The 26,586-nt window shown below is 39.6% G+C and overlaps 1 protein-coding gene across 1 annotated transcript in view; it reads right to left on the bottom strand.

Moving 5' to 3' along the window:
* The window catches only part of TMEM132C (transmembrane protein 132C), a 213,961-nt gene extending 188,397 nt beyond the window's left edge, over window positions 1-25,564 (bottom strand). The window contains exon 1 of the mRNA XM_074159483.1: window positions 25,489-25,564. Coding sequence (XP_074015584.1) covers window positions 25,489-25,564 — 76 coding nt within the window. The remainder of the gene's footprint in view (window positions 1-25,488) is intronic.
* Window positions 25,565-26,586: the final 1,022 nt, after the last annotated feature.

Genomic DNA, 26,586 nt, shown 5'->3' with positions numbered 1-26,586 from the left:
ACTTGGTCAGTTCTCTTCTTGACACTTGCTAAACTAATCTGATTAACTAAATTAATCCCCAGAAGCAGCTAGCACATTTTCTAAATGGCTGGCTAGCTGGAAGGTTTCCCCTGCCTTATTGCTACAGCTGACTCAGCTGGATGGATGGCTGACTCTCCCCAGAGGACAGCCAAATGTATGGCTTTATAGCCCTCATTCCCCTGGCAATCTGTCATTGAGTTCAAAAACAACCTTCCAATTCCTCATCCTATTGGTTATAAACCACTCCACCATTAAGCAAACAAACCTGAAGTATCATCCCTGCCACCTTTCAACGTATGAACTTGTGCATGCCGAATAAGTCAGACATACAAGCAGTTCACAAAAGTTTTTTACATGTATATTTACACGCATTCATATTTTGAATACGTACGCACAAAGAATTTTTTTGCAGAAAGGGAAGGAGCAAAGGGAAAAGTCAGGAACACAGTCTGATTATGTATTTTTAGCATCAAAAAATGCCAAAGTAAACACATTAATGTACTGGTTTCTCTAACATAATGCATCTTGATTATAGTAAAAGAAAACGAAGCCTCATCCTCTTACAAAAGGAAGAGAATAATGATTTCTATAGTAAATTTACCCACTCCAATGCAACACTTAAAGTATGCTCGGTCAATTTTCAGTTTAGGTTTTACTTTATCTTCAAGTACCAGGTGGGGAACAGCCAGATTATTATAGATCTTACTCCAAAGCATCACTTGGATCCAGGCTCTCACCCACATTCTGACCCTCTCTGGATCCAGGATTCCTGAGGTCAGACCCCTCCTCAGAGCTCACAACCCATCAGAATCAACTCCAAAGCTCTACAGACTCATTATCAGCATCACAAGCTCTACCATTTGCCAACTTGGTGATATATTCCAAGTGATTTTATTAAGCAGTAACAAATATTTAATTGCCCGAGAACAATAAAAGTAAAATTTTAACTTGGGCAGGGGGAGGCAGAAGTCTTAAAAGATTTTCCCTCTTCCCTCCTTCTCCTGAATAACGCGATTCCGTTTCATAAAAGATCAAGAAGGACCTTATATGTCAACCTGTACTAACGAAAGCATAATGAAAAAATCAGTCAGTTCTGCAGTTACTGTGAGGGAACATAAGTGAATTCCACAAAGGAAAAACTGAAAGCAATCAGATTCACTTTCTGCACAGTTGGGAGAAACACAATGCTCTTACTTAAGAAAAAAGGATTAAAAAAACAACTTAAATTTGCTTTCTTCAGAACCATCAATCCATGTGAATGAATAGAGCCCACCTTTCAACTATAAATTGGCAGAAGTAGTGAATCATCACAGCAAGTGAGTGTCCTTCAAAGCTACCATAAAAAAGTCCTCTAGGCTTTTCAGAGGTAGAACTCCCTCCACATCTCCAATAATAAATATAATCCTTTATCCACTGCACACTAATGCCCTTGTTTGCTTGCTGTGGCTGGACAGAGGTCATAAAGAAACACATTGCAAACTAGATGCTCAGCTTATATCCTGTCTCAGAACTACAGTTATTAGATCAATTTTCTTGCAAGTGACATTTGAGAGAATCCTCCCAGATAACATCCTGCATCATGTATCTGGCCATATCACACCATACATCAGTTCCACAGTTGAATATACCCGAGCAGTCGATTCTCAATGAAAGCATCTCCACACTAACTACTGAGTACACCCAACAAAGAGCCCTTCTAAACAATTCCCGAGTGCTCTTTTAAGGGCTTTCTGTACTTGGCAATTTGGTGAGAGGATACTGAGCCTCTAGATCACACTAGTGGGATACAAAGCCCTGGCTCACATAGCATGAAAACACCTGTCAGGAAGGGCTGGCTGAGCAGCAAAAGGCAAATAGCTGGGCTGTTTGGCTGCTACTAACAGAATTAGCATGAAGCAATTCGCCCAACCTCCTCACCCTCATGAGTCACCATGCGGAAGAACCATTAAGAAAAATACATCCATTGATCAATTAAACAGTCTTCACTGAGAGTGACTGATACCTTGTCTGGGGTGTACAGGATTTGCCAAAAGTGTTATCAAGTCCAGTCATGCTGGCAAGCAACCCTAATACCTTCATACAGTAAGGTACTGAAAACCAAGGAATATAGACTTTCCTTAGAACTGCATCAAAGCATGTTCCTTGATGCATAAACTTCTGAAAGAGGAGTTGAAGGTCAGAGGAATAACTAGAATCCATTTAGCATAGACAAAACCCTCAGCTTAGCTACACATGTAAGTGTGAAAAGCACTCACTAACGAAATACTCCAAGGGAAAGGAGTAGACCAAGTTAGTCCTTCACACACTGAATTCAGACTTCAGTAACAAATGCATTACACCTTGGACTGTAAGAAGTAAATCCCAGGCTGAGTGAGCTTCTCACTTTGCATAGTTCCTAGTTACACCACCATCACAGATGGCAAATAGGATCATGATAAGAATGACATTCAGCAGTCATTTTTAAAGCACCATGGTAAAAGTGTTTCAGCGCTGTGACACACCAACCCTCTTCTCATAGTTTGCATCATAAGCCATGTACCTAGTAAAGACTTAGAAGGAACTGGCATATGATCAAGTGCTTGGGCACAAGTGAGTAGAAGCCTGGTTTGAGAATCAGCAGTAGGTAGGCATAAAAATAAAATTTCCATTCCCTATACTACTGTTACTGTATGTCATGCGCAAGCAAAATAGCTATTCATGTATATATAAGTTTTTGTAAGCAACTACCAAATTATTTTAACCATAATGTAGATTTTGACCTTCAGCTGGTGGCAGGTATCTCAGCAGCATGGATCAGACTCCCCTGTTTGTTTTTCTGGTCTTGCCCCACACAAAGCTGTCCCACACTCAGCTACAGGAAGGATCACTGCCCATGACAAAGTGCTCTCAGCATATGAGGTTACCACCATTACCGCAGGTACCCGTATCAAAAAAAGGAGTTATAATGGCATCTCAAACAGGGATATGGAAGAGGAGAAAACAGATTCTGCCAGGAGAGGAATGGAGCTAGGAAGGAAGATGATGATTTCTGATAAAGTGTGTTAGCCAGACAACGTGGAGTAATGAAGCTTCTATTCCAAGCTGCTGGAGGTGAGGGGATCTGTTACTTCAGGGACAGCCGTAAGAACACTGGCAACGAAGAGGGACTGATGTGCCGTACACCACTTGGACTGACTCCTCCCCCTTCCACACTGCCTTCCTTCTCCCATCCCCAGTATTCCCTAGATACTCACCAACTGCTGGAAAAGAGAATATCAACTGTATACAATCTGAATGGGGGAGCAGAGAAAAAGGGAGGGAGCAAAAGACAGACACAGAATTAATTTCATTCAGAAGTGAAAAATCCAGAGATTCACATGGGTACAAGTACGTGCAGAATAGAGCCTTAAATATTTAGTCTTCTCTGAAGCTTTCACACTAATCATTTAAGCCAACCTGACATCTTAAAAATCTATGGAATTATCCAAAGCATTTCTGTTAAGCTAGTTGTAAGGATACAATCAGTTCCCCTCCTGCCCCAACATCATGCAAAGTGACTCGGGCAGGAGTTAATAAATCTAAGACCGGTGATAGATTTCATCTTCCACAGAAAAAAAAAGCTGGAGAGGAAATTGAAAAATAAAAGAGGATCTGAAGAAAATCTATTCATTGATCAGGGGAACAAGTGTACTAAATTCAGCTGGCAAACAGCACCCTGGCAAAGGAATTGGAGACCACTTCGGAGTGTACTGTCACAGCTCTGTCTTGTATTATATCAATTAACTCAGTAAGAAGCACTGCCTGTTTTTATATGCACCCACCAGCACTGCAGTAGACTTTTGAGAACCAATTTTTGATCCACTCAAAACAGCACTATCCGCTGCAAATCCAGACTGAGATTCTAAAATTCCTCAATGCCAAAAATGTGTCAAATGACTAGCTCATCTGTAATCAGCATAACATAGTGGAGAAATCACCAAGTTCCATAACAGAAGCAGTCTCAAAAAGGGAAAGATGGTCACTTTCTTTTCATCAATCTCTCCAAAACAACTTACAGCAATCCCACATCAAAAAAAAAAAAAAAAAAAAAAAATTTAGAACAAAGCAGCCCTTCCCCTATACTAGAGGATTAGACAAATTCGGGGACAGATTTGTTGAAGAGTGGAAGGGGTTAAAAATCTGTAAAGAATGAAAAGAAGGCTAAAAAGCAGTACTGCAGTTAATGTTGAAAACACTAATTTCAGTCCATTTGTGCATTCAGAGGCATTCTGGTTTGAATTTTTTCGCTGAAACCAGATGTCTTCACTGATCATCAGAATGCATATACTAGAGCATAATCAGCTTGTCCTGAGCACAAGCTACATCACACTGTGTGGCTAAAATCATCTGAAGAAATTAGAGAATCTCAGAGAGGAAGCAGCCTAACACATAATTTGATGATTACTCAGAAACACAGCTTTCAATGTTGAAATTGGGGGGGAAGGGAGGAATGGAAAAAGACAAGAGCAGCTATGAATCCTGAGTAGTATCAGAGTATGAACACAACCGGGAAAAAACTTACATAATCAAGAGACAAAAAGCTTCACAGGGAATTAATGCTATCTAGTTGCTCTGTCATTGCATATAATCAAATAGATGTTATAATACTGAGACAGCATGTTACAGAGACAGCTGTAATAATTAGAGCTTTAACAAGCTCTAACACAAAACACTACAACATGGCAGTGTCATGATCATCTTCACTCAAGCTGTCCAACTGAGAAGGGAGGTTGTGCTTATATTAGCTTATATTAACACACCACTTATCTAGTTTCTAAAAGCAGAATTAAAACCTTCTGCCATGTGCTGACACCTGGCTGCTGTCCAAACTTGTACTTCATTTAGTATTATCACTGAAAAATGGAAGGCTTAAGCAAAACTGGAGGGAGATGGGAAGATTGTTGCCCATTACTGTCAGTTCATTCCATGTGCCCACCCCTACAGCCTTCAGGAGACAGGAACCCTCTAGAAATCATATGTCAAGAAAAATTAAGTTTACTAAATTGACCAATTTAGGCTATTGTTCCCCTTTTTTTGTCCCCAAAAGCTTATCAGAACATCAATTCTGTGCAAGCAGCCTGGATGTAAATTAAATCTCAATGATGAATTTTCTGAGTCTGCAATACATTGTAGAGATGTTGGTTATGCACAAAACATGTATTCCTGACTTCAGAAAACAAGATGAGCATTTTCTGGAAATTTGAGTCCCATACATATGCTTTGCATCAAGTTTCTAACATTGCCTCCCAACAACTGACTCCTGCAACTCTACTCAAATTATTCCTAGCACAGAAACATATTGTTCATCTCTATCCCAGTATCCCAGCTCACCTAGGCTAGGCTGACTGCACTAGCTCAGTAACAAGTAATGGTTTCTAGCTCCAGCAGCTTTTTTTTTTTTTTTTTAAACTTAACCACAGCGTATCTGCTTCACTGCAAAATCCTCTTTTCCCTGTATTTCCAGCAATGTGGGAAATAAAGTGGTAGAATTACTGTTTAACTAGTTTGTGAGCCTCCAGCATCCCTGCTTTCCACATTCCAGAAGTTCCCTGAACCTTGCCAGAGCATCAGTGTTTTGCATGCTAAGCCTCGCTAGATGACAGAAACTTGAATATGGTGATTTGTTCATCAATTTGCATACATATCCAATATGGATAATATGAGAAAAGTAATGAACAAAGAACATAGCAACCCATAAAGAGTGAATAAAAGATTGAGCAGGCAGGGTCATGTATTTCAGCAAAGTTTCCTACCTGTTTATTAATTGAGAGACAACTTTTCAGAAACCTTATAGCAACAGGGATTCTCATTTATTCAACATGAGCACAATCTAACTCCTAAAGACCTCTACCTGGGAGAAAGTATTTTTGATGTCAAGACAAATAAAGTAAAAAAAAAAATAACCCAAAGAAATGGAAAGAGGGAAACAGTTTGAAGGGAAGAAAAGAGATTAAGAAAAATACTACCTTAGTATGTCATAAACACATAATGGTCCTAGACCAAAGGGAGGAATCTCTCTCACTCTTAGCTCTACGCTGTCTGACCTGCTGGATAAATTATTTCATTTGCAGTGGCCATTCACATACCCTTAGAGATTAAAAAAAGTACAGGACCTCTTTCCATCAGGAATGCTATTCATGGAGAAAAGAAGGATAACAACAGCAAGGACTTATGGTTTATCAATCTTTTAACAGTCAGAAAGTAAGCTTGAATTGTGCTCCTTTTATCTAGTCCCACCTTTTCTCTCACTGCGTCTATCTAGTGCATGGGGGTAATTAAAGTATTTTACTACCTGACTGACAGCCCAGTGCTTCATAAGCTACAAGGCTATTAAAAGGCATGCATATTCCAGAAGGAGTGTAAACAGAGCCATAGCAAAATATTCAGCAATCACTTATATCAGCATTCCTAAAAATCAGGAAACACTCTGCAGAACTTCCTTTCCCCCCTCCATTGATTTTTATATTAAAAATAAAATCCAGTCTCAAGTGAACAAAGATAAGACCATGAACGTTCTCATTTTCTTCTAAGCATTCAATTTGCTAACGCATTTTAGCTAAAATTCCTGCTTAGTCACGCCTGACACAATCTAGTCTTTTAGGCAAACATTCCCTCCATTCTATGTGCTATGGCTGCCAGCCAGTTTTCAGTTGATGTACCCAGTGTTTTTCTGCTTGTGTCCAAGCACAGTGAGATCTCTTAAACCTGCTCTCACACAGCAGTTTTATCCTTGCATATGCTCTCCATTTATAAACAAAGCATATGCATATCTATGTATAGGCAGGTCTAAATATGTGCACATTAATTTTAGAGATATCAAGCAGAAAAACGTCAGATCCTCTAACTCAGGCTATATAAAGGAAATATAACAATTGTATGTCCTGAAACAAATAAGCCTTTCTACAAACAGCAAACAAACATTATTCTTCACCCTGGAATTAAAGGTTTGTTGCAAGTTGATTTAAATTAAAGGCTTTGTCTCTATGGAAAAATTCCAATAGAAAAATATAATATTCATTTCCATTAAAAAAACAAAAACCACATCCTGAACCCAACCAAAACCAAACAACTTTCAAGACTTCTACAAAAGGGAAGTGAAAAAGAGGGACAGACCCAAACCTTCCAATTAGATGTCAGCCTCAGAAATTCTGTCACTGAAAATACTGTTCAGTAGCATTTCCTTCTAAGGTAACTTTAAAATCCAGTGAGTTGTGTCTAAGGTCACAGACAAGATTTTTGTAAAACAAAAGCAGAAAAGATGCCCCATGTGCTGGGGTCCACTAACTGATCACCATTGTCACTATCCTGCCTAATTTAGCAAACTACTCAGTCATGATATTAAGGGCAAGAGCTGGCTAAGTTCAGAAAGAAAGAAAAGAGGAAATAAAATTTTTTCCTGTTACCTGCAATAGTGCTCTTTGGATGGTGGATGGCAAAAAGGCTTCCAAAAAAATTCTGCCACATCCATATAGGCAGGTGGGACTTGGAAACCAAGAGAAGAATGTTCAAGTCATCCAACTGGCTCCCGCTGATGCTGAGGTGAAACTCTTCTGCTCTTGGTAGGTAGCAGGTAATTCCACTAGTCAAGCAAAGCTGGGAAAGAACTTCTCAGCCCTTCAGGCCACCAGTAACCTCTTCTACTCCTGGTAGAACACAGCTAATGCCCTGTCCTTCTCAATGCTTGGGAAAATCATTAGATTTTAGTTCTCTTCCTGTGCTATTCTTAGGTTTCTGATGCCTGAAGCTGCAAGGGTATCAAGTTTCCTTATGTTGAAAGAGCACTCTGAATGTCTCCAAACATTCAAATCTTTCTTCTCTTCTAAAAGCAGCAAGTTCTTTCTTCAATTGTGCCTGTTCAAGGCTTTTCCAGAAATGCGGCAGAATAGCCCCTGCTCTGGAAACTGTTAATTGCTCCCCAAAATGCGATTAATTTCTGAGTGATTGTTTTAAGACAGTTGGTCCGTTGCCTCAGCTCTAATTACATTTCTCATGTCAATTAATTAAAACCATGCTAAATGAAATACCGGTTTTTATTTAAAGTTTAGGGGAAAAAAAAAAAAATCATGGACACAATTAGATGTTACCAGACGTGATCTCAGCAGGTTTTCAATTATTCTATGTATAATAGGTCCCTAATTCAATACAAAGCTGTAATTAAGAATGTAATTAACTTGTGGCATTCTACTGATGTCATACACCACAAGAACACATAATGAGCTACAGTTTTTAGTGCAGAGTCCTTAATGGATTGGTCTGTTTCATTCAGAATGAATTAGGTACATAAAAGTAATTTACTATGGGAACTTGGCCAACATAATGGACACATTTGAAAAACAAGCAAAGTATAAAACCAAAGCAAATAAACTTTGTCCTGTCAAGGACAATCTGGCCAGAACCCAAATCTGCACCTGGTGCTGGTGGCATGGAACTGGTGGAATTGACCTTCATACCTAATAGAGAGCTCAACTGGCTATGTCTACGCAGCTCTTGAGGACAGTTCTAGGGATTGGTAAGATGCACAGCATGTCTGCAGATGCATCTACTTATAATCTGGATGTGGCCAGCCTGCCTGAATAGGAATAGCAGCAAATTAAGCTGCCTGATGTTGTTTTGGTGATATACTGAGTTGTTCTGTGTACACAGCAGAGTCCCATGTGCTTTGCAGATCATCTTGCAGACTTGAATGAAGCAAAGCTTCTGGGTTCACTGTCTGCATTAAAATTCCAGATTTCAGTCTGGGTTTTATAATATACCATCATGCATCCAATCTCTGTGCTATCACACCACTCACTAAACTTACGAGAAACCCTCCAGGTCACTTCTGCTTATTAAAGGAAAACTTGTGCTTCTGAAACACAGACTGAACTGCTGTGCTGTTTAAATCAGATTTCTGATCTCAGTTACAATTATTTGAACACCACCATTTCCTCAGATTTTTTTTTTTTTTAATAGATGACACTTAAGAGGGAAAAAAAAGTGAGATAGTAAGGTAAGCTTCCCAATGAAACTGAAACAGGTTCCAGAAACAAGCCATCAGAACTACAAATAACTGTTCTATGTTCACACAGTGAAAACAAAAGAGCCTACAAAATATTTCTTTTTCTTTCAAGTAAGGCCTCTTGCAAGAAGGATATGAGGATAAAAGCCCGATTTCTTAGCTAAGGAATCTCTTGCTCTGTAGTTTGCTGGTGACGTGTAAATAAACAGATGAAAACACAATCACATAAGGCACTGAGAGGCACTATAGGAAGTATCCAGGAACTCTATAGCCATTGACTAGACTTCTCAGAATCTTCAAAAAAAAAAAAAACCACACACAACAAAACACACCTCTGTTTTTCTTTCTCTCTGAATACTTACTTTTGAAAAAAGCCTTAAGTAATTAATGGAATGTCTTATTACCCTATTTCTGCTACCTGCTAAAGGAAATTACCACTCTGACATGCAATGAACAAAGTTTTATTTTGTAAGCTGACTGTAAGGCTTTGTTCTATGAAGAAGTTCCTTTCTCAACACATGAACAACTACATTCAAAAATCTGTAAATAGATTCTCCCTACCCCACTCTTAATAGCTTAATTAGTAAGAATATTTACAAAGATCTTAAAGGAAGCCTGACTAATTTCTTTGTAGGAGCCTAGAAAAAAGTTTAAATGTAGACCTAAAAAAAATGCATCAGATTAAAAACTGGGAGAAGTTCTTGTAGTATTCTTATTAATCTCACAGGTCAGTACCATTCTTTACCTTGAACATGCTCAGCCTTTTCTGCAATGTGTTGAATCCTCATTCCCTGACAGCTGCAAAGAACTTTTAAGGGATTCTACAGCATTTGAAATCTGATTGGGAAAAAAAGATATCTTCTGCATGCAGTGTGACACAATGGAATGAAATAAAGTGGGAAATGATAAATGCCTGCACAGATTAATTCCATTAAATGTATGCATTTAACTTATGTTCTCCTTCACCACCTCCTATAATCAAGGAAGAAGCAAGGATGCTTCCAGAAAAAGTCAGGAGTCCGATCACAGATGGCCTGAAGCACTATCCAGTGTTGTCTTTCAGGCATTGAACTTTGTCCTCTTCCTCCAAAATAAGGTAGCTCCTAAATAACATACCTCAATCAGTAACTACAATCAGTTAGAAAGAATCCACTGACCTGCTCAAAGATAACGAAGAATTATTGCAGAACAGCAGCGTTAATTGAACTTAAAATTATTAAGTCCCAGCCACTGCACTGTATTAGCTGCAAGTCCAATACCAAGATCAAGCCTTGAGCTGCAGCTTTGACACCTCTGCTGCCACAGGGTCCAATTCCAGTCAATGTTAGCTCCTCAGGCTACACCCATGAGAAACTATTATCATTTTTCTTGCAGGTCAGTAAAGTTACACAAGTGAGAGACAAATAAAGTTTTAGCTGTTATTTGTGTACAATTTCTGCTGCTCTAGCTCACCTGAAAGCTACTGAGAGCCATCTTATAAAAGTGTTCCTAAATCAGAGATACTTCTGAAACAACTCAAAGCACATACAGCAAGTCATAAATGTGGCCACTTGACTAGTTTATAGGGAAACATATCTTTGATTTTCTTTTTTTCCCCCCTACACTCTGTTCAAAGGCCTAATGAAAAGAAGCCAAAAAGTCACAGGTGGTTCTTCCTATGACCTTTATGGTAGGTAAATTTTCAAAACATGCTCTACTCCAAGCTGGTTGCATTGTGAGTCCACTGCCATCCCCTACAGATGGGCCAGGCATTCTAACATCCTTCCACTGAACTCTTCACTTCCATTTTCTTTTGTTTCCTCATAACTTCATTCTCCTGTGATGAACTGTCAGCTACTGAAATGGAAACACGCATTGACCTATCCTACACCAGGACATTAATCACTTGAATGTCACTAATATAAAAATATTCTTGAATTCATCTACCCACAAAGAATTTTTTCTGTAAGTAGTTATCACATACACACGTGTTCAAAAGTTACCTAAGAAACCTCTTTTCATTTCCTAAAATATCATTTCAATAAACCTGATCCAGATGCTGTCTTTATACACTTTGCTAATGCTATCAGTTTTTAACCAAAATGGAACTGATTGAATTAACGGCCTTAATTAACAGTAAAGGTTCTCTGAATCACAAGATGTCTCTTTCAGATCAAAGCGGCACATAAAGAGTCTGAGTTCAGATCTATTCCCATGTATCCAGGGTCTTTCTTTAGGATTCTTACTCTTTTTCCACAGCTCAAGATGTTGGCACTTCATGAATCAATCTCAAAGGATATTAAAAGCAGCAGGAATAGCCTACAATAAGCCAGAAGGTTCCTTCACAAAAAAAGAATGTTAAGTTTGCCAAGGAAAGCACTAAAAAAAGTAATAAGGAAATCCAGACTTAAACTTAATTCATCCCCACATACATATGCATTAAGACACAGCCTTTAATGACATATTATTTCTTCCAGAGAACTTCTGCCTAAGGGTGACAGAACGGACAGCTGCTCACCATTTTTTATCATTATGTATAATCCTACGTGTTAATTTAAGACACAATATTTAATTGTTGCACTGAATTATTAAAATTCTGAAAAACTTTTTATGTAGCTTATCATGGTACTATACAGAACACTTCAGAAATATTAATACATTTACTTACACAACACTTTCCTGAAACAGAATTTTCAATAATTTTAAAAGGGTGAACTGCAGCACAACAAAATTAGTAACTACACTCTCAGAAGCATCTGCTAATACAGATGCCCAATATAGAAAACCTGTGGCCTGATTTTCTGAAGGATACAGCATTACTGGTAAGTTCTGAGCAAATCTCTTGCTTACATTAGGGACAGCTACGTATAAAAAAAAAAAAAGCATAACAAAAATCTGCCTTTTTTTTTTTCCCCAAGCATAGCACTAACTCTGCGGCAGGAACAAGAACAGAACATAATTCCCCGAAGTGTTACTAAACTCCTTTTTATCCTTCTACAATTTTTGCTCCTCCCATAAGATAAAAGTTAGCCTGCAAACTTATCCAGAATCTCTGGTTATAGCAAGCAAAGATAAAGGAGGGATTCAGAAAATGGAGTCCTGAATGCTGAGGGAAGTTTGAGAGGTAATGTAAGATACTTAGAATCAGATATCCCCTGCCTAACTTCCTTCTGCACTTTGCATTTGGCTCATGAGGACAATCTTGCGGTCTTTGAAGGGTTATTAAAAATATGTTCTAGGATGCTGTCACCAACACCAAGTATGAAAAATAGTGACAGTCACAGAAGCTGTTTGTACTCAAAAATGCCAAAGCTCCTCTCTGTATAGATTCAGAAGTTAAACCCATGCTAAGCCTGCTATATCTACACACCTTCCAGCTTCTGTAACAAATGAAGCAGAAGTCCACAGACAATAACCTCCTTCAGTACAAAAACTGGGATGTTTTCCCAGGAAGCTATCCATCCTGTGTACGAAATGAGACAGCAGTCCCGTAGATAACCACCTGTTCCTTAACCCTTGTCATGCCCTGAGATTGCTTCCTCCTTTTCCACATGAACCAGAATAGAGGAAGGAGGCATTCTGAGAGCACGCAAGAGCCTCTGTGGCTCCACAGCTTTTGCCCTGGAAACTGGGCCCATGATGGCTTATGACAGTTAAAGAGGAACATACCCAAGAAAATCCGTATGCAGCTCTGGTATCCGAGATGCAGTGTGTTCTACAAAGATGAGATTCTCAGAATAATGCTCCTGCCACCCTCCCAATTCTGCATTAAGAATAGACTAGACACACTTTTCAGACTTACAAGTCTGGCAACTTTGAATAGATTTTTCATGAATTACACCAAAAGCTGTACAGCTTCAAAAATATTTCTATCCCCCTTTTTATATGCCCTTTTTAATGCAGGAGCATGTTTGCAGGAGTTATCTGCAGCCATGAATCTTACTTAGTAAAAATGAATGCTAGCATTCATACATCATCATCACTTCTGAAAGACAGATTAAGGAAAATACCATCTATCTTTGCCTCTAACACTGAAAATCACAGGATTTAACCCAACTAGTGCTGCTCATGGAAATGATTCTAGCTGGCTAGAACTCAGAATTTCTAGCTGGCTTTGTTCTCAGAAACAACTGAACCACTTCACAGAAACTTTCCCAAATCAGTCAGAAAATATGCAGCATGGAAAACTTCAGCTAAAACTGTTACAGCTTGAGAAAGTCACATTTTAAAGGGGTGAAAAGTGTACAGTGAAATATTTTTAACAGTTAATCTAGATGCTATTTTCTGATATACAGATATCTGCCACTTTTTAGGTAGAAAACTGTGGTTAGACTCATTTTTTACACTATCAATTCAAACAAACAAAAAAACCAAAATACAAACCCCCAATTTTACTGCATAACATTAATTCAGCAGGAAATATCACATATGCAATGAATTAGACCACAGACCTTTCATCTCAAACTGCTTTGAAATGTTGCTTAGTAAACACACTAGAGTTCATTTTTCCAATGAAGAAAGATTTCTTCACTAAGTCTTTCACATTGTGAGTATACCATGTGGTTTGGATTTTCTGTTTCTTCAAAACAGTTTCCCAAAAGCTCACACTGTTTGATTTCATTTTCAGTTAAGAGGAGCTAAAGTCTGAACTCTGGTGAGACAAATTCAAAATTGCAAGGTATGGAGGGGGTCATATTCACCCTGTACTTATGTAGAGTGCTATTTACTTCCGTGACATGTTAGTATAGCATTTAAATTTCAATATAAACCCAAGTATATTTCTTCAAAGATTATTAGAAATCAACCAAATCATAGGCTGGCAACCCACAACTGACTTTCTAAGAGGGTAGAAAGCTGGATGACATACATATTAGAATAACAGCTTTGGATAACCAAATCCACAGAGCACAGGTACCAGAAAAGGGAGCTTTCCAACTACGTCCTTTATCATTTAACACACAGAAATACTAACTGGTGTTTTTCATTATTTTTCAAGTTTGGGGGATTTTCTGTTGCGTGTGTGCAACTTCAATCACATAGTCCAGATTCATCCTACATAACTGAGGCATCTAAACCTGGACCTTACTTGTCCAAGACTTTGATCGTGGAAGAATAAAGGCCCTTTTGGAGTCAAAACACCACATGAATCTGAACCACGCTCTGGAAGCATTTCTTACTCTTCTGTGATCAGAGGAACACAGAGTAGAAGAAGAATTTGCGAAAAACTATTTTGCCTTTGAATGTCCTCTGCATCAAATCTGGTTCCCTTCATAGGAAGGGAAACTGCACAGTAAAATGAAGTAGACTGAAGACAGTCTATCAAGCAACCATGAGTTGTTAGGTATATATACAGAGCAATATATATGTGGGTAGAAATCCTGATGAATGGCAAGACTCCCAGTGAAATAAGTAGTACCAGGAATTCACTTGCAATAGGTAGGGCATGACAGAGTGCCCAAAGAGCAGAATTTGCTTCCTTACAAAAGAGCTACAACTTGATCAGCTAACAGCTTATGCCAGTGTCTTGGCAGTTATTCATGTACAGATTCTAATGCTAAAATCTAATCTTCAATTTCAGAAAAGTCCGTGGTCATAAAACAATGAACTACAAAAAGTCAAGAGAAACTAATAAGCACTGGTGACCCAAGGCTTCAATTTGACATACTCTTATTAGATGAGAAATGAAGAGAGTAGGTGCAAGAGCCACAAAGTACAAAGAAAGGTCAGAACATTTCTAAAGTTTAAGTGGTTTTGGACCACTCTTAGTTTGATTCAATATACAAAGTTGAAAGATTTATTTCAGGGTCTAGGTCAGGATCCAAAATGTTATAGGCACTCGGAACAGTAGATTCAACTCCAACTTTACACATCTGTGCTATACTGACAAGAGAATCCTTTTCCTCTCCCCAAATAAAACAAAACCAAATAATGTAAGTACTTTTCAAATAAACTATTTGCATTTTGTGACTTTACTAAACAATACTGCCTAAAGGCATGATTTTTACCTCAAATCAGTTCTGACATTACTGCACTACATGACTGCATTTAAATGTCATCTGATGATTCCTATTTAAAGTGCCACAGTTTCATCACTACAGCTAATTTAATTCTAAATGAATTTTCAGAACCAAGACTAAAGTTCAATGGAAGCCTGAAGCTTTGAGGACTTGTGAAGCTTTGAGTCTGAAATATAGTGATATCCAACTTTAATCCATGAAATAGCCAAGGCAACACCATGAATCTATGGTTCTTTGAATACTGTACAATGTAATAAAGCAAGACCTTCCAGATGGACATTGCACTAGAGGTGTTTCCAGATCAGCATTTGTCTTTCAAGACTAGTCAGCACCCTCCCCTCATCTCCAGACTGCTTGTGATACTCCAAAAGAAAAAAGAGAATATACTAATTCCATTAGGTCACACACAATTGGAAAAATTCCTTCTACTAGTTTGCTGACACTCTGAAACACTACACATTAGCTTATGGAATCAATATGAAAATACGATGTGCACCTCCAGTTAATTGCAGAGTACCATCATGCAATACTGGTCTTATATCAGAGTGGTTTTCTCCCTGGGTAAAAATGAAACAGTAATAATTCACATTATTATCTAATCAGTTGCAGATGTTATTGTAAAAAGAACTTGCAATTTTACCCCAAAGAAAAAAATACTTTTTCTAGCCACATTATGATAACAAAAAGGTAATGAAGTGCTATAGTCATTCCCATTTTACAGATGAACACATTGAAACTGAGAGGCTACCTGAGCATTCGCATTTGCACATACAGCTGGAGAGAGAATTAAAGAAAACAGGGAACCCTACTTAAAATTTCTTGCTCTTCCCATTAAAAAAATCCCTTTTCTCACTGAGATGGAATGACAAGAGGGCATGCTAAACAAATATATGGGGAGAGAGTTCTCTATTTCTGAATTCTTTTAACAGATTACCTTCTGAAATTGTCGATGAGACGATTACGAACAACAGAAGCACAACGGCATTTAAAACAGTATGAGCTCAACAGCATCTCTCATAGAAGACTGTCTTTTTGAACACCTATAAAAGATGGAAACTATAACAATTATTCACTCTGCCAAATAAAACACAATATTTTTTTTTAATAGTAAGCTTTGTCATCTAAAAGACTAAGATCTGAAAATATACAATAAAGACATACCAAGATAAGACACAAGAGACCCATTCAAGAATACGCACAAACTCACATAATGTCACATCAGCTTTTCAAAGAGGTGCAGACTTTACACTTGTGTTAAGCATGTGCAACTCCCTTTGGCTATTGGGTGCCAAAGCATGTCATGTAGAAATTCACTGAACAAGCATTCTGTAGCACAGATGCTGTGTCCAGAAAATGTGGAGCTGCTTCTAGTTGTGCTACCCATGCTCCATATGACTCAAGTCCAAATTCCAAATTACAGGTACACACACAGAGAAGCATCTCTTTTCCATCTAAACAGTTCAATGCAGTACACCTGGACCTGTGAAACACATCATCAAGTTTCAGAGTACCCACAAGAATAGCAAAGCAGGTAAGAAAGAAATCCTAAATTAAACTCATCATTAAAAATGTGAAAACGTGAGGAATGACAACCCAAAGTTACCAGGAAGTATGACAAAGCGTAACACAAATTGTTCCTCTACAATCTTTTACATAAATCTGTTGCAAACCCAAAAGTGTCATGAGTTTTCAGGCTAATGCTATTCACAAGCAGGTATCCACCCTCACTAAGGGTAAGCCAAATTCAACCTCTCTCTTCCCTGATGTTCAGATCATCAAAAATTAACAGGTACTGAGAAATCAATACTATATTACCTTCTCCACAGTACATATTTCTTGTATTTACTACTCTTTATTTCATGCCAGCAAAGTAATAGGTCATTTGATTCTACAGAGTAGAAAAAAATATTCTGGCTCTTTCTACAGAGATATGACATTAAAAAAAAAAAAACATCAAGTTGTGCAAAAATGAATAGTGTTTAAAGGAATAGTGATGGATAAGGCATAATTACTTTCTCCACCAGCACATATACACCACCAACCAAACAAATGCTGGAGAACAGAGTACGTAACAAACTTCAGGCCATTGCTCGGTTAGGTTTCACTGCCTCAACACAAGTCTAATGGCATTGTACAATGACTGACAGTAATTCAGCTGCAGACAAGAAGAATTAAAATCATGAATTTAATTATAAAATCATTAATTTAATTAATTTTTTAAAAAAAAAAACATACTCCAGTAGCTATGTATTTCTATACAGATTTTGTTCAAGCCTGAATCCCTTTTTCCATCAACATATGACCAAAATCTGTATATGCTCCCCAATATATTTCTGCTCATTTTATTACTCCAGTTCTAGCCCCAGCTTCATGAGATGTTCCCTTACACAACCTTGACCTTTCCTTGGTGCTTCTCTCCCAAGGTTCTCATCTTTCTGCAAACCCTCATCCATACTTTTTCCTCTACACCACCTTCCACAGTCACTCTTCCCCCATTTAGTCTTCTTCCTCCTTACCCAGAAAGCCCGAGTCTCCCCCTCACCTATTCCCAAACTGATTCTTGCCTTTGACAATGTTCAGACCACACTTTCCTGCACTATTCTCCTTTTGCCCATTTCAGTCCCCACCTTAAGCTCCAGCTTCGTCCTTTCTTTATTCCAATAAGGCAGTTTCCTCTTCCAGAAATCTCCCCTGCAGCTAGGGAAGGGGATGGAGGATAGAGAGCAAAAGCATGGACACTGTCTCTATCCACAGCTCTTATGCTTTGTCCAGGTCAGGCTTCTGCAGTGACGATCTGTAACTGCAAGGAAAGTAGAGCTCACCTGCTATGGCATACGCCCAGTGCATAGCAATTTTCATAGAATTTAGCTGTAAGGACACATCAAGTCCTTCCTTGTCATAAGCAAATTCATTCTTTCAAACGTTGCTAACTTGGCATCCCATCATATCAACCCTGGACTGTTTTCTCAGCTATCTCACAAGTCTCTCCCTGGCAAGTTTCATCAGGGTATCACTGCTTCTCAAAGAAGAGGTCAGCAACTATTTTTAAACAAAGGAAAATCCAGTTCCCCTCCCCTCCACTAGCTCTGTTCTTGTAAAACACTGAACTCTTGGCTGAAGTTTTGGAAAAGAAAAAAAAAAAGTATTCAATCTGAGGCAGATGCTTGGCATGGCACATCTCAGCTGAAACAGTTAATAGTTGGGGAATTCATAAGAAACTAAAACCAAACTCTCTTAATGGCAATTCTAAAACAAAGCAGTGCTACCAGTCCTGTGCAAGAAAACTTGGGGGTTTGGGCTTTTTTTCTGCTGGGGGGTAGTGACGGTGTGTATTTGCTTTGATTTGAGTTCAGGAAAATAGCTTTGTCTTTAGCATCAAAAGAGGCATTCTACCTGCATGAGGAAATGGCGATACACGAAGTCTCAGTTTTATTTGTTCAAAATGATACAAAAATCAGCAAAATGAGAAAAAACATCCAATAAAGAAATCAAAGCTGCATCATTTACCAAGTGACTCTCACGTTCCCTAACCTCCCAGTGTTTAATATCCTGAATTGGATATATGCTGTAAGCAACTCCCATAACAATCTTTTTTTTTTTTTTTTAAACTACAGTGTCCCACGAACAAATTAAAGCCATACCACTGCAAGCACAAGGCTGCAGTACTCATTTAAGCTGTCCCTCCCCCACTGGGCCCATCCTCTTTTTTGCTTATACAAGCAGTAAACTGATCCCAAGGTGATACAGACTTATCCTTTATTAAAAAAAAAAAAAAAAAAAAAAAAAGAAAAAGAAAAAAAAGAGGCATTTTACATGCTTTATCTCCCTGAAGCAGCTTACAGAGGAATTAGAGGCATGCCAGAGTTGGCACAAAAAAAGAGTTGCTCAGTTTGGGAGAGGGCAGAAACCTGGCAGCATCAATTTACATTGGCTCAAGCTGGTAAGGAACTGCACCCTCAGGCAATACAACTGGTTGGAAAATGGAATTTCACAAGAACAGAAACTAACATTTTGAAGTTAACTTTCATTCTCAATAAGAAGAAAAAAAATTGTTACGTAAAGTCAAAATGCTTTGTAAAAGTCATTTGCAATGACAAATCTTTTCATATCAGTTACAAAGAGCTGGTTCATTTTTTAATGACAAGACAATATTATAGAAAAATAATAATGATGTGCTCTATAGACTACTATGCTATTATCAGTTTGTATTTAAATACATTTACTAGAAGTCAAAATGATAGTTTTATGTGAAATAAAAAATAATTATTTAGTAAATTTTAGATGCAAGCACAATTTTTAAAGTAAACTTTTGTAAATTATATCAGTTTCAAAAATATTTTCAAATGAAGAACTGCTCAGTTGAAAAATTTTACCACACAGAAAAATACAGCAGTTACATAAATAACACAATGTTAGAAGGATTGGTAGATACATTTCAATACCTATACTCTGTGATTGCACGTTGGAGTTGACCAGCAGAATCTGCGGCCAACCCCCTCATCAGTATCATGGAATATCAGCTTACCTTTTATTTACTTAAGATTTCCTCTTTACACACATAGAAACAGACCTTCACATGTGCTCTGGAGACCATTAAGTCTTTTTTTCCAATCCAAAAGCGTAAACTTTTTTTCAAAGTCTTTTTTCACCATTAAGCAAGCTTCCCACCCTTTACATTTTTACTTAACTTCAAATTTTTCATATAAATGTCAAATTCCTAACCACTGTTTTGGGGCTTAGCGTTTGCTATTTGCATCATATTGAAAAGGGCAATTCACTTACAAACCTGCTGCAAGGGGAGACTGTGTTTCATGATCATGCAGAAGAACATGTAGCTACAAAGCACCAAACACAGAAATTCTGGTAGCAACGGACATTCATGCATTTATGATAAAAATATTGATTTCACACTGTCCTTCTACAGAATTATAGAAACTTTATAACAATTGTGGAAGAACATATAAAATTTTGTATTATTTATATTTATAGTACACAAGAAATAAAGAGTTAACAAAAAAGGTGTTTGACCTTACACACGACACTTGTAACACTAGCGGATGGCAAAATCAGATTAAATTCTTACTGCAGTATACAATAAAAGAAGTGTCCACTTAAGGAGACTTCTCTAGCTGTTTACATCTGTCAAGCTGTTAAAACTGCACAGTTGTAAGAGAATGCGTTTGATAATGACAGTGGAACTATGATTAGTATGATCTGTTTTATTCAAGCAAAAGAAGTGCCAGAAAAGGTTGTCTCCAAGCACAAGGTTACTGACCCAAGATGTCAGTGATGCAATAGTAAGACATTAGCACATTTCTTAAGTGTAGTGGCAAAGAACCACTTAGTCAAGATGTACTTCCCTAAAGAAAAGTTCACCTAATTGACCAGTGCTGCAAAGATGCCTGTAATTTTAGTGATGGGGATGACACTTTGTTTATGGAATTCAAGCTCAACAGATTAATATGCTTTAGAATAGCAAAGAAAATAGAAGAGTAGACTCACTGGGTCATTTCACTAGATACAGTTGAAAAGAAAAATGGTGACCTGAGGCTGTGTATTGACCCAAAAAAATGTGAACAAATAGATAAAGAGAGAACATTTCCATTTGCTAACTAAAACAGACACAGGCACTACTGGACTGAAATTATTTCCAAAGCTAGATGCATCCGCAGGCTTTTACCAGATACCTCTAAGTGAGGAGACTGCAGAAGCTATGAACTTTCAATGCACCATTTGTCCGTCCCTGTTTCAAAGGGGTCACATCTGTCACTAGAGCCTGAGCCAGTCCACAGAACACAAAACAGTACAACTGCTTGAAGAGCTGAACACTGTGAAACTGTTTTGCTAGGGTACTGAGTCTGTAAGGAAGACTGAATTAAATATAAAGGACTCAGGCCTGTAAGAGCAAGTCAGGACAAGAGTTTGAACTAGACAAAAGCAAGTTTTCTGGCCAGAAAGTTATTGCTTATCACTATGAAGGACACAGCACTCAAATTTCAGCCAAACACCTTAAGTTAACACCTTATAGCATCACAAAATATTGTATATACCTGTATTTGTATCACTGTAGAGTTTAGATATTAAGCAAATAAAAAGGTCCCACTGGACAAAGTGGCCAAACCGGGATCGCCTTTCACCAATGAAATGACAATCACAGTGGATGAGAGACAGGGAGAGAAAGAAGGAAATGACTGATGAAAACAGCAAGACAGTGGTATTCCTGACATAGAGGCAAGGTCTGATTCCTGCTACACAGCTTTCCTTTCACTAAATCCACTTCCCTCTTTAGTATCAAATCTACCGAGTACACAGTAAGTGTCTCCTTCGAATGGATGGACAAGTATTATTTTAAGTCACCCACAATACGTGTTTGCGTTTTCTTACATTCTCAGTTCAGCTTTTTTTAACATCCATATTAAATGATTTTCAATTACTGTCTTTACACACTTAAGTTCTTTCAGCTTGTTGCCATTTTACTTTTACATCTTTTATCATAATATGCTTTTTGTCTCTCTCAAAATAGCTAGGATGCATCTTGTGGAGTCTGCCAGATGTGACCTACTGCCAAAATCTCAGTCTGACAGCACAAACTTGCAGCATATGAGTAAATCAAAGGCTTACCAAAGCCTTGAAGAAAATTGGATTCAGCACAACAAATCTCTGACACCTCTTCAATGGCATGATCTTACTCTGAAGATTTCAAACTTTCATTTACTTATTTATCTCTTGACTAACTGTCTTGAATAGGCATGACCCTAACCACAATTATGAATAACAGCTCAGAGAGATTTACTGCAAAAGACCACTACCTTGAAAACTCTACCCAGGAAAGTCTGTATACCAACACTTCTAGCAAATTTACCATTATTCATAGAGCTTCTAGCTATTCCTTACAAACCACCTTTCCGGTGGTGCTGAATTACTGCTTTGTCAGTAGAGTTTAAAAAGAAAAACACAGAACTAAATCCCAATTCTCAATAAAATCCTCACCCTTTCACCTCAATGAACACAGTTTGTCAATACTTACTAATATTTAGCCATTTCAGAAAACATAATGGTGTGCTTTTTATTACTTCATTTCATACAAATACTTAGCTCCCCAATTCAAAAGTATTTTACTAGGCAAGGATAGTGTCTAATAAACTTTAAGATCCACTACCAAATATGAAAACAAAGTAAATTGGAATATTAATAACACTATCTTCATTTTGAAAGTGTTATATCCAATAGAGAGATTAGCCACTTATAAAACTGCATGCAGTTATAATTTAACATAATGTAAGTCCCTGCTGTGCTCTTAGCTAGCACTGACACGATGAAATTAAGAAAAAGAAAATTTAGGAAGTTTTCCATAACACTAGGGTATGCCATGCTACTGAACTTTCAAAATAAGATATAAAAACCACCTCACTGTGCTTGAATAATTTAAAGTCAGAATGAAACACTATTCAAAATAAAGAGCCTCAATCAGTTTCCACATCAGAGTAACTAAAAAAAGACATATTGCATTACTGCAGTATAAAGAAGAGCAGAACCAAAGCAGGTGCTACACCAACCTATACATGCACAACTGTGTTTGCATCGGTGTTCAGACACTACTTAAGTACCTAAAATTGTGATAACTCCATGCACCTTTAACATCTGCTCATGTTCAATACTTTCTTGCATGTATGTACTTCTTGTGTAAATGAATCAATCCTCTAGCTGTGCATCCTTAAACTCTGTTTTAGGACTTAAAAGATTCTGTATTTCCAGTTTCTATGATTCTTGTTCACAACCAATAGGAAACTGAGGATTCCCATTTATCTATGCATTATAAAGTAAATCTGTACGCTTGTATTCACATTTATGCTCTGATTCAAGAAAACAATTAAAAAAATTATAATCTTACTTCAAGCTCATGAATACCTCCTATTGGCTATAAAGAGGCTTAAGCACACGCATTAGCACTTTGCTGAAAAGAGGTCATTTCCTGAAAGGAATATATATACGCTTGGGATTTACTTATGTAAATATGATTTCACACACATACTCTCCACCTAAGGAGCAGGCATCCAATAAATGGTATGTAAAACATGTGCTCGTACCTAAATGCAAGAACACTTTTACACACTGACTTTTTATACATCCTGGTCTGACTAGAGGCATGACTTAAATTAAATGCCAGGCTTCTTTCTTGAGTTTGAATGAATTAACATCATTGGTCAGATAATAACCACAGCATAATGGCGTGCTGAAGCCTAAGGCAACATTTCAGGAGAATTTTCTTATAAATTCAGGCCTGATAGGAGATGCTAATGAGTTCAGAGAAGTAAATATAGCTCTTTAAATAGCAAATGACAACTTGTCTATAATAGTAAGTTTCTCAGCACATTTACAAATGTTTTCACTTGCAAGCTATAAAGTGACTTTCATTTAGTTAGACTTTAGCTCTCAAGAACAATCACTATCCTAACACGCCAACAAAAAGTGTGCAAATACACAAGGGGAGTGCAAATGAAATGCTTGTTAAGGCCTCACAAGGAAACCATACAAACACCTTATTAAATAAGTTTAATTAACCAGCTCTAAATCATACTGTACCCAGCAACGCCAAGAGGCAAATTCCCCGCTCAGAAGCTCTGCTTTTCTTCCCTGAAGGAAAGTAATATTCTCTCTTTTATTCTCAAAGAGCACAGCCCAGAAACCCCCAGCAGCTGCTGCTAGCAGTGGGTAGCTGTAGCACCACTACTGACTTTTTTACAGCATGGCTGAGTCAACACTGACCCAGGTTCCAGCAGAGAGAAAAACAGCTTAACGAGGTTGGGTTGTTTATAACCTCTCGCTGTAGCACTCTTTCTCCTACCTTTAAGAAGCAGAACCTACTTATTTCTCTTATAAAAATATTTTCAGATAGAAAATGCCCATATATCAGTGCCTAACTCAATATATTGAGTTTAATGCAAACGCTTATTGGAGAAGATGCATTTGTGACTGTCAAAGCTGCATGGCAGAACAGACACACTGCCCCAGAAAAATGCCAGAGCTCTTTACAAGTCTTAATCTCATGCACTCTCCGAAGGCGAGCATTAGGCTAATATAATTCTCACCTCCTGGCTGCAGCAATCAAAACAGGAACCTGTATTTTAGATTCTTCACATCAGCACTTTCAGAGCATGTCGAGTCACTGGGATGTCCATTAATTTTAATGTACTATATTAAAATTACCAGCATTAAGAGGCCATACAATTTTCTGCCAGGTACTTTGTTTTCCCTACCGATCAGGGTGGGAAAAGTCCCTTTATAAATTCCTACTGATTCCACCTTTGCTTTAGCCTTGAGATACTTTCGTATATCTCGCAGCTGCCTCTACAATGAACTACCCGGGGAGAGAGGTTGGCAGGACTGGACCAAACTAAATAGTGAGGAGTCTTTTGCTAGTAATCTTATGTCAGTCAAACAGCACCACTAACACCAACAGGACAAAACGCAAAATTATTTTTTTGTTTGTAGGGACAGCAACAAGAGCATGAATTGCAGTGAGCTTAACAAGTTTCTGTCCGTCCGTCTCCCCGCAAACAGGGAGAAGGATACGTTTTTAGAAAATATCCAGAACTATCAGAGTCTGAGCAAGAAAACAAGAAGTGTTGAGACATGGCAGTCACCTACTATTCTGCACAGAAATCCCTGTTTGGATCATGCACGATTTGCATTCCTGAATCACTTTAGAGACGATTTGCCTTTGTCAAAGGGAGTCCGATCACGGAAGTTCATCAATGAGAAAAAACAGCAGATCATCCAAATGACCTCTATGCTAAGACAGACCTGTTCGTCAACTATCCCTTTAATCAAGGTAACAAGCATCTTGTCCAGTCCAGGTAATAAGGCTTCTATCCAGCCTCTAGAGCTACCACTGCACAACTCCAATATAATTTAAAGGACGCTATTCCTAAACACTATCATTGCACTCCCTGGTGCCTCCTATAGCTTTCACTGCTCCCCATACTCTGTTTCAAGCTGGGACTAGGACAACGTCTCCCGCAGATAAGATCCCCTTAACACAACGCAATAATTAAGATGCGTTTGTAAATATCATCATCGTTGAGGCAGAAAGACAGAAAACTTTCTCATTTTAGTCAGATGCAAGCTTTCCTACCATTCAAATAAACAAGACAGAAAAAAAAAAGGGGGGGTGGGGAGGGGAGAGGAAGGAGGGGGAGTGAAATTTCAACAGAGCAGAAAGACAGAGGCAGAATTTAAAGGATAAGAAGAAGCAAGGGGAAAAACAAGAAGGACTAATTTAGTCCGCAAGCCGCTACGGTGGAAAACAAGAAGCTTGCTTCGGAAGGAGTTCAAGTCGCTGCAAACCAGCCCAGCACCGTTTGCAGACGATCAACTGGTGCCTCCAGGAGAGAGCACCAGCCGGCTCCCCCCGCAGCCCCGCCAGCGCCCGGCGACAAGTGCCTCCCCGCTTACCTCCGCAGAGCAGGGCTCCGAGGAGCAGACTGACAGCCGGGCAGCGGGGCCCGCCGCACCGGGCAGCCCCCGCCATGCCGAGGAGACGGGGACACGTCCCGGGCGCGGCTCCGGGGGGCTCCGCCGATGCCGCTAGCTCTCCCCGCCCGCCGCCCGCTGCGGGCGCTCCATCGCCGAGCCTGGCCGGCACACCTCGCTCCGGAGCGCCGCTCAGTCCCGTGGCGGGCTGCTGCCCATCGCCGGCTCCGCTCCTTCCCCTCAGCTTCGCGTCCTCCCTTTAGCGCCGGCGGGCAGCGCCCATGGCGGGCTGAGGCTGACGGGCGCCCAGGCGCCGCCGCGCTCCCCGGGCAAAACTTTTCAAGCGGGCGAGCAAAGGGCGGGGAAGGTCCCGGACCCGGGGCAGGGGAGCCGGCGGGGCTCGGTCGTCCCCCTGGCCGCTGGCTGGCTGGCTCTCTTCTCCGCTAAACCCGAGCGCCCTCCGCTGCAGCTCCGGCCGGCCCGGCTTCCCTGCCTTTATCGCGGGGCCGCCGGCAGCCGCGCGCAGCCACACTTTTCCCTCAGAGGAGGGAGGGAGGGGGAAGGGAGGGGGGAGACCGTTAGGCTCGAGCCGGCGGCCGTTGGCGCTCGCGGCGGGGGAGGGGGGCGGGGGGAGCCCTACCTACGGCCGCCCTCAGCGCGAGGCGGGAGGCGCTGAGGGGAAGAAGACCCCCGGGCGGCGGCTGAGGGGAGGGCTGCCCGGCACCCGGCGGGGAAAGGGGGGGCTGGACCCGGTGTCGGCCCCCCCGGTGCTGAGCTCCCCCCGCGGGAGGAGGCGAATGAGGTGAGACGGCGGCTCAGGGAGCACGGGCTGCAAAGGGAGAAAAGACTTTTGCCCAGCTGCTATGGCAGGAGAGGGGAGGCGCGAGCTGGCCGGGTTGGGGGCCGCGGGTGGCCGTGAGGGGGGGAGGCACAGGAGCCAAGGGACCTCGGGCGCGGCTGCGCCCAGGGAGTGTAGAAATCCCCCTCCGATATGAGGGATCATCACCGACCGCACCACCCCATTTCTGCACTCCTGTTTTCTCAAGTCCTGCTGTAGAGCAACACGTATTAAAAACAGAA

Source organism: Numenius arquata, chromosome 16, assembly GCF_964106895.1.
Source record: "Numenius arquata chromosome 16, bNumArq3.hap1.1, whole genome shotgun sequence".
In the NCBI taxonomy this organism is placed as follows: Eukaryota; Metazoa; Chordata; class Aves; order Charadriiformes; family Scolopacidae; genus Numenius; species Numenius arquata.
This window is presented reverse-complemented; position numbering and strand designations above follow the sequence as displayed.